The 9,190-nt window shown below is 47.4% G+C and overlaps 1 protein-coding gene across 1 annotated transcript; it reads right to left on the bottom strand.

The window, feature by feature from the left end:
* Nucleotides 1-1,037: 1,037 nt before the first annotated feature.
* TCF21 (transcription factor 21) lies at nucleotides 1,038-3,195 on the bottom strand. The gene is made up of 2 exons (XM_062488832.1): nucleotides 2,746-3,195; nucleotides 1,038-1,127 (listed from the first exon to the last, which is right to left on the bottom strand). The coding sequence occupies exons 1-2, from the start codon at nucleotides 3,193-3,195 to the stop codon at nucleotides 1,038-1,040; spliced, it is 540 nt and encodes a 179-aa protein (XP_062344816.1).
* Between the last annotated feature and the right edge of the window lie 5,995 nt (nucleotides 3,196-9,190).

Below are 9,190 nucleotides of genomic sequence, written 5' to 3'. Positions count from 1 at the left end.
AGGGATGGTATTGAAAGAGCAAGTGAGGCGGAAATTTAAAGCCCCTCTGCTAATAATAACAGTATAAATAACTGAAGACATCTTGTAAACAGTGCGGTCATAACCCTGAAACATTAAACAGCGCGGTGGGATCTGGCGCATCAGCTGCCGGCGGCCGCTGCCGGTGCAGGGGGAGCGCCCCGCACTCCTGTTTATCTCAGCCTCATCTCCCACGGGCGCCCTGATCGATAGAGAGGAGATGTTTAAGTTAAAAATTCCCGGCGCTGAGGACTGACTGTACTTCATCAATAGATCACTTCTCCTGTCCCCGCGGAGCAGAGTGGCGGGGCTGGCTCCTGCAGCGCCCGGCCGCCGGGCTGCGGAGCCGGCCTGGGCTCCCGCGGCGAGCTGCGGACCCAGTGATCCCCCTCCCTCCCCCAGGGGTTCGCTCCATGTCTTTAGCTCCGGAAAGCAGACCTCCATGTGGCCCGGGGCGGAGAGACGGGATCCCCGCAGCGCGGCCGCTTCGTGGAGCGGCGGAGGCTCAGTCCTTCCCCCGCCGAGCCCAAGAGTCTCAAACGAACACTTAACACCGCTCCGTGCTCAGTAGAAAGGAAGGTTTATTCACAGAAATAGAGCAGAATCTGCTTGAAGAAAATATATCTATATATCTTTAGGGTGAATTACTTCATAGAGATGACTGTCAAAGTCAGTTTTTCTAGGCATCTACATATTTCACAGGTCTCAGACAAAAGATACACGCGGGGTAGGTTTTGTTTGATCTCTCTTTTCTCTAGTAGCTCTTGAACCAGCAAGGCTGTGGTTGAAGGACACTCGACTGTACACGCATTTAATAAAGTTAAATAGAATCAGGATCTCTCGGGGTGGATGGAGTCTTTGCTAGGGCACATTTGGTCTCCTCTGCGCCGGGAGAGCGGCTCTCCCCCTGGCTCTGCCCGGGGCCCGGGACAGCGGCGGGGCCGCGGCGGGTCCCTGCCTGCCCCGCCGCCCGCTGCCCGGCCGCGCCGGGACGGACGCTGCTGGCCCGGCCGCAGGGCTCAGGATGCCGTCGGGCCGCACAAGCGGTTTGTGTTCACCACTTCTTTCAGGTCACTCTCGGGTTTGCCGGCTACCATAAAAGGCCAAGTCTGTAGCCAGGAAAAGACACGAGTGGGAAGGGGGTTACATACGGAGAAATGCACATTGCAACGCTCATATAGCCAGCGGGTCCGGCTCGGGGGCGTCCGGTGGGACCGAGCCCGGCATTCCCCACCTGAGCCCACTTCGGGCAGCGCTCAGCGGGGCTCAGGCCGGGGCAGTTGCCGCTGGTTTCGGCAAGGACCGTTTTGCCTTTTGCCAGCGGCTGATGCCGCTTCGCCTCACAGCCCCGGCGGTCTCCACCGGGCGTCCACGGGGCGGCGAAGCCCGGCTGATACGCGGCAGAAGGGAGGGAGAAAGGAGCCGCCTGGCTCCGGCATATTCTCATCCCCCCCGGCATAATCGCCGCGGGCACCCCGCCGTAGCAGCGCTTCCCCCCGCGTTTGGTCGTGACCGGCGTGGGCACTCCGAGCCGAGGGAGCCGCCTCACGCCTCGCCGTGCTACCCCGGGAGCAGGAGCTGCTCGGAGCCCCGGCAGCCCCCGGCCGCTCTCCCTGGTCTCCCGCGGCTCGGGGAGCGTGTTTTGGTGTGCCTCTGTGCGGAAAAGGAGGGAGATTATATTGGATGCCGGTTTTGTTTTACTTATTTCTTTTTCCTATGTAGTTGCGCTGAAGATTTTGTTTTTAATAAAAAATTATCTCCCAGGCCCTTAGCAGCTGACACAGCCGGTAACATCTTTTCCTCCACAGCCCAGAGCTCAAAACACAGAGCCTGACCTCGTGAAACGTCCCCAGCTCCCCTCTGTGATCCACTTATGAGTCAGGGTCTGCACGTGTGGGCAGTGTAAAGGCTGTACGTCTAAAAAGAGCCCAGGCAGATCTTGCTCCCCCCCCCCCCCCCACCCCCGTCTACATCATTTGTATCTATTTTTAGAGCTGGAAACTGGGTGTTTCTGGTGGCCGGGTATAGTTGGGAGATCCAGGGCTGCTCAGGAAAACTTTATGTGGTGGGAGCAGCAGGAGGTACACCACACAGCCCAGGAAGAGGCATTGTGGAGTGTGCCTGGGGCAATCACCTCCTCTGGGGAGTCTGCACTGATATTTGTTTCTCCTGTGCCAGTTAACGGGATAGGAGAAATGACCTGGACTCGGCAAACTTGAGCGGTTGAGCACAGAGCCCCAAGAGTCCTGTCTTTAAAAAGCTAGGGCTTGGGGACACTATTGTGTAAGGAAACATTAGGGTAGAGACGCAGGGTAAGAATGAATCCTGGGTCCTTCCTCAAACGCACCCTTTTCTACCCAAATTCCTATACCTGCTCACTTGCAGGTAGAAAGCTGCCATCAACCCTCTGGTTTCTCAATTGTTTCTGGGGCAGTAAAGTGTAAAGCCTGCCCCTGATTATTTGTGGCCAGCGTGGCTGCCTGTCTCCTGGAAGGGGTTGCTAAGAACAGCAGAGGGGGCCTAAGGAGGCTTGGCACTCAGGGCACAGGGCAGCAGGATAGCTGGGAGCCTGTCCCCTTGTACAGTACCACTTTCCACCCCATTGGCACCAGGCACCCTGTGAGAAGCACAGCAGTTTTATCCCCACACATGCCCCATGCCAGCTCCTTGCCCACCTCTTCCCATGCACACGCACGGAGCGCCTTTCCCCGGCGGATTCTGACTTACCAAGTTCACTGGGTGGATGTAGCCGTTCTCATACTTGTCATTGGCCAGGATCTGCCTCAGGTGAGCAATGTAGCTGGAGGCCAACCTCAAGGTGTCCAGTTTTGAAAGTTTGGTGTCTGGGGGCACCCAGGGTAGGGTGGTCTTAAGCCTGGAGAAGGCTTTGCTAAGGACCCTCATCCTTGCCCTCTCCCTGGCGTTGGCAGCATTTCTCTGTACCTGCTTTCCCTCCTGGCTCACTCCATTTAAAGGGCTCTTCTTGGGGGGAGCTTTTTTCCTTTTGCCCGAGGCCCCTCTCCCCTTCTGAGGGGAGCCATTCTCGCCATTGGATCCCTCCTCGTTGCTCTCGGTGGACGCCCCAAACTCTTTGTTAGTATCCATTTTCAGGCCATCGCACTCCAACATCTCCACCTCCTGCAGATCTTCCACATCACTGAGGGACCCAGTGGACATGGTCTGGAAGATGCCAAATGACCAGCAGGAAAAGGGGAAGGGGGGGAAGAAGGGCAGCTCCTCAAATCTATTTCAAGGCGGCGTTGGAGAGAAGGGGCGCCAGTATTTTCCTCCCCTTCCCTCCCCGCCCAGGACTAAGGCACAATACCAGTCCAGAGAGGATCCCCGCCCTCCCACCCTCCAACCTTGCTTTGCCTGTGTTTGAGGGAGGGAGTGAGATTGTGAGAGAGAGAGAGAGGGAGGGAGAGAGAAAGCCGAGGAATTTAGTGAGGACACTAGTAATTTATCCGGGGGATAAGAGAGGCGGATCCAGCCCAGGGGAGGGGCCCTGCCCACTGAGCACACCACATCCCCAATCACAGACCTTTGCACAGGACAGGGAATGTGGTAGAGAGCTCGGAACTGGGATTCAAATCTTTACAACTGGACTAAAACAACTCTCTCTCCCCCTGCTCTGTCTTTCTATCCTCCCCTTCCTCCTCCTCCTCCTTCTCCTCCTTCTCTTCTCCTTCCCCACTTCCCTTTACAACCCAGGGTTGCTCTCCCCCTCTCTGCCTCCTAGATGACCCAGGCAGCTGGTGTCATGATTCTTGATGAAAGCCAAAATGGGTCATGAGCAGAGAGAGCAGCAGATCCAACCAGCCAAGCCTTCCAGGAAGCTTTGTAATGCGTGCCGTCGAAACGCTGTCCTGTAACCTAATCTGGGGGAGATTTGTGGATGATTATATTTGTGAACGCATCCTGTCCAGCTAGTAGCATATTCCAGGAAGGGAGTGCTCCGCTGCCTGGCCAGCAGCGTGGACCTTGCCGTCACAGCCCAGGGGCTGGAGGCAGGAGGATCTGACTTCTTCCAGCCTTCCGGGGTGACGTCCGACGAGTCCCGGTCCCTCTCGGTCTTTGAGTCCTCCCAGCTGTGAATGTTGCAGAAGCTTCCTGGTCCGCAGGTGTGCCAAGTGGCCAACATCCCAGCGGTCGGTGTGCCCCATTGAACCGAGAGAGAGTGTTGTTCTTCTGGGGAGGGTCTGTGTGGCTGTGGACAGAGCGGCAAGGGTGTGCATGAAATGAAGGAAACGGGGCCGGGGGGGGTGGTTATTGGATGGTAGGGCTCCCACAGAAAAGAAACCTTTACTTGGTGTGCAGAGCAGATGTCAGCGATTCGTTCCGCCGTACCCATGGACTCTTTTGTCTGCTGATTCGTGCATGCTCGAAAGTCGGGGGTTTTGCCTGAATAAAGAGGCAAGATAAGGGATAAGGCCCCTCCTGTGGGAGCGGTAGGACTGAGGGCATTAGGCTGGATTCTGCACCCCGTGAAGCCAAACATTCCCAGTGGTTTTAGCACAGGTGTGATTGAGTGGGTTGCTTCGCAGTTTGAATGAACAGACTTATGCTCCTGTTACAAACTTATGTACATTGTATTCAGTCTCAGCAGAGCAGGATTTTGAAAGCAGTTAATCTTGTGCTATCGCTTCTACCCCTCCATGTAAAATAGTCTCTTAAATCCAAATTTGGAGCCCAAAGAGGCCAGTGAATCAGGAACTTGCACCCATAGCTCCTTCCCTACTCACACTCTTCCTGAACCCTCACAGGCTGCCCTGCAGTCTGGGTTTTGAACACAAGGGACTGAAGAACTCTACACAGGGATTGCTCTTATTGCAGGAGAAATTCCACTTAATCTGCTGCTTATCTGAGGATCCACATAGCTCCAGAAAAAATGTGCAGCCTCAGATGTCACCAGTGTCTTCATAGTTAATCCAAAGTCACTGGAGCCACAGGAAAAGTCTCCTGATGGTCTGTGTAAGCCTCACATAGGGTCTTCTGAATGCACAAAAAAAACCCCCAACCAACCAAACAAAGAAAACACAAACAAACAAACAACAAACAACAAAAAAACCCCAAAACAAAACAAAAAACCCCCACAAAAACTGTGGAGGGTCAGGATAGTATATCTGCTGACTAAATTTTCAGTAGGAGGCAGAGTGTCATTTTTGATAGCCAGCAAGGAAGTCTTGCCTATCTCTTGATCCATCTGTCCTCCTTGGCTCATGTAAGTCAGAAAAAAAACAGTAGATCTAAACTTTAAACCACCTCTTTATCATTTGTCTGGAAGATAACACCTTCCCACTCACAATAGGATAAGTACATTAAGATATCATATCTCCAAACCCTGGGCTCTTGGGAATGCCCTAACTTCTAAATTCATGCTGTGTTAACTGTGCCCTGTTTGTGTTTTCTCTGTATGTAAACTAAGCTAAACTAAACTAAACTAAACGGATTGTCAGCTTATCATTCCTAATTAATGAACTACTTTTATTTTAAAGAATATTGCTGTTGCAAATCCAAAATATTAATAATCACCAGTGTGAAGATTTATGAGCCTCCTTATTTTCTAGGCCTGATTGTTGTTTGTGCAGGTGGAGATTTAAATGGCCATATCTATTGCAGAGATTTATAGTCCGAGTGATTGATGTCACAATAGAGCTAAAAGACTCTTACTGGAGCAAGGATGACAGAAAACCAAGTTGAAGTTGCTTGTGTCTCTAAGCATGAGTGACCAGAAAGGACAAAATTCCATCAAAATTTCAGCATTGGAAATTCCCAGAATACATAAAAACTAAAACTATATATGCTTAAAGTCTTTCCATCACTTATTTTAACTTTATTTTAGTCCTTTCTGAACTTTTGATGTAAAAAGCAGAAGGAATGATTTTTAAAAAATGTCTTTAGTATGCTGCTACATATGCATTCTGAATTATCAAGATATGCATACATGTGTGATATGAGCCTTCAGAATTTCCACACATTTGTAGTTTTTACTTCTTTACATTTTTAAATATTCAAAATTAGGTAGTTAAAATTAACCTAATAAAGTCCACACACATCTGAAGAGACACAGAACACATTTTTGTATTAATTTTGTGGAGATTACTGCATGCATGTGATGTATACTCACATGCATGTGATATATATATGTGTATATTCTACATATAGTATAATATGCCTTGAGTTCTTTATGCATACAAACTATTATACACTCTTAACACATTTATCCATTATTCCATCTCCAAGGGGGGGCAGCATGGGCAGACTTGAAAAAATAACATATCTTGTAATCTACTCCCTTATTTGTTTGTTATATGAACTTATACTTTTCCTTGACTTGAACCTATGCTTTTCCAACCTTCCTTGCTCCTTATGTCTCACCTGGTGAGTCCAGAGCTTGTACCCCTAATCTGACTCCCAGTTCCAATCCTTTTTCCCTCACCTTCAGCCCAGTTCTCCTGACTTTCTGAACAGCACCTGGTTTGGAGTAGAGACTGATAGGAAAGGGAAAACCTTTGGGAAGGGGAAAACCGGTGTGGCTGCAGCCTCCCAGATAATGGTGGGACCACTTGCTTCTCCATTTAGATGACTGGTACTGCAGACTGGCCACTGAGTTAATAACTTGCTGGGAAAGACAGGTGGAGCTAAAGTCCTTCTGGCCCTTGCAGTGCATTTGCGTCTTCATTCATGTTTTAAAAAGCAAATTGAAATGAGGAACATCAGAGCAAATCTGTGGATTTACTCTGTAGATTACTTTCTCCTTTGCAGTGCTTTGGTTATGCAGGACCATGCATCTCTCTCTTACTCATAAGTAATAGAACACACTAAGACAGGCCATTTAGGACATACTGGGAGTGCTGGGGACAGAGATTCAGGATGCCTGGTCTGAAGGGTGTCAAATGAGGAATACATCTCACACAGTCTTATGCTGGTCTATGGCAGGTTACAAATTTCTCTCTAGGAAAGAAGTCCCACTTTTTACACCTCACATCTTCCCTTTCTTGTGCAGGAGTAATATGGTAATTTAAGAGAAGCTCTGGGACTTGAGGCCAAGATTTCTGCAAGTATTTAATGGTTTTGCATGACACAGCTTAGTTTATTTTTTAATTTTCTGTGTCATTTATAAAGGCATCATTTTTTCACTACGTATTAAACAGGCACCCAAGAAGAAATTCAGATCACCTGGAGCTGAGGAAAACATAATCTGTTGCTGGTTTTAAAATTATTTGCCCAAGTGTAATACAGGTGTATTCGTTGGAGAAAAAACTGAGAAAGTCACCCACAGGCAACCAGCTGGCCATGAATAGTGTTCAGTCAGGTTTGAGAATAATCAGTAAGAAAAGTACAACTGCATTAATGTTCTCAAGTTGCTGCTTTAAAATAATCCTGGTTGCACTGACATTTCTCCTTTTTACTCTTGGTCTCACCCAGAAACCAAGTGAAACGGTAGAAGAACTTTAGAAGCCTACTTTAACATACCGTAAGTGAAACAATGCCATAATATAATATATACATATAACTAACACTAATAGTATTAATAATGTAAGATATTGTAGAGTATGGACTGTGCTGGGGAAATTGATCAAAATTGTTGTAGCAATGGATTAGCTTGCGGGAAGGGTCTGAAGCCCTTTCACATCTCATTTCCAGTGCTGTGTATATATTTCTGGTCACAGTTTTCGTTTGAAAGGTAAAAGACATTGTGAAGAATAACATAAAACAGTACACAAGGAAAAAAAAATAATGTTGCTGTAAAGAGAGTAGAAAGGCTGTCCAGGAGAACTGGCTCAAGTGGTACGTATTTGTATGTGACATCAGCATCACTGTACCTCCCCAAGAAATTTCAATCTCTTCCTTCAGAGCCCTGGAAAATCAGAGCTTCTTGAGAAAGTCTTTTCTGGAATAGTTTATTGTGAGGAAAAAGCCCAACCCAACAATATTTCCTTCTATGTTCATTTTAAACTGAAGGTTTTGTGGATACGTTGAATGGAAAAAAATCAGTCTTATTGATTAGAAAATGTAAAAGGGAATAAGCTGTAGTTCAAAGAAAGTTTATGTAGAAAATTATGCCGGAGCCATAATTCATTTTCTTGTGATTTTTTTAAACCTTGAAATATCACAAACCCATTGAAACTCTGGGAAGTGGAGTCCAAGAAGAATTTCTTCAGTGGATATGGAAAAAACACTTTGCGAAACTCAATATACCTAATTCCAGATTTCATATTCTAATCTTTTTGTCACGTTGATGACAAAATCCATGATAAATGTAAGTAGTGCTTTTGTTTACCACAGGAAGTACCTGTACAAGTAATAACTGGGTGACTTTTGCCTCCTGACCTTATGCCACTTTTCCTTGAGTACCTCCAAAAAATCAGCAGGACTGCTCACAGGGTAAAGCAGCCTGTACAAAAAAGAATAGCAAAAACTCTCTGCAGAAGCAAAGCCAGGATTAAATAGCCTAATGCGTAAAAGAGATATCTACAACAAGGTCAGTGTTTTAATCAGGAGTTAAGACAAATCTTAATCATCAATTAATCAGATCCTGGTGTGGCTCACATCCCCCTCCTATTCCAGATTTATGGTGAGGGCTTTGGATCTGCTGCTGTGTTAAGCAATGTCTTGCTGTGATTTAGAACCTGTGTACACCAGAAACAAGAAGCATGTAAGATATAGAAGTTATTGAAGCAGAAACAAGATTGCTAATCCTTGACACGAGTACTCAGCCCAAGCTTTCAGTGAACTATTCACAGATGTACTAGTGGATGTCCTTCATCAGGATGCTTGTATGAAGCAAACCTAGGAGAAATTAGCTCAGTTAGTCAGGGGATGGGACTAATAATGCCAAGGTCATGGGTTTGGTCCTGTATGGGCCATTCCAAGTGTTGGACTTGATGATCCTTGGGGGTCCCTTCCATCTCAGAATATTCTGTGAAACCTAATTGGCTGTGTCATGTTTGTTTTATTATTTATTCCTGTACAAAATTATTCCTATATGATTTGTTCCTCACAGGCATGAGGAGAGGTATCCTCTTCCATCTCTACTGCAGAGACCATTACTAGGTGTTGGTTCCAGAACGCATCTCTGAAATATTTTTACATTGTAAACTGCAGACTCTTTTATTAAGTGGTCAAAAGAGAAATATGCAAAAAACCCCAATATATCTTACGTAAAATA

This window comes from Cinclus cinclus, chromosome 3 (assembly GCF_963662255.1).
Source record: "Cinclus cinclus chromosome 3, bCinCin1.1, whole genome shotgun sequence".
NCBI lineage: Eukaryota > Metazoa > Chordata > Aves > Passeriformes > Cinclidae > Cinclus > Cinclus cinclus.
The sequence above is the reverse complement of the archived record's forward strand: the minus strand, read 5'-3'. Positions and strand labels throughout refer to the sequence as shown.

Coding starts and splice junctions, on each gene's coding strand:
- TCF21 (XM_062488832.1), bottom strand. CDS start 3,195: ATGTCCACTGGGTCCCTCAGTGATGTGGAAGATCTGCAGGAGGTGGAG. Junction 1,128..2,745: donor ACATCCACCCAGTGAACTTG/GTAAGTCAGAAT, acceptor TCCTGGCTACAG/ACTTGGCCTTTTATGGTAGC.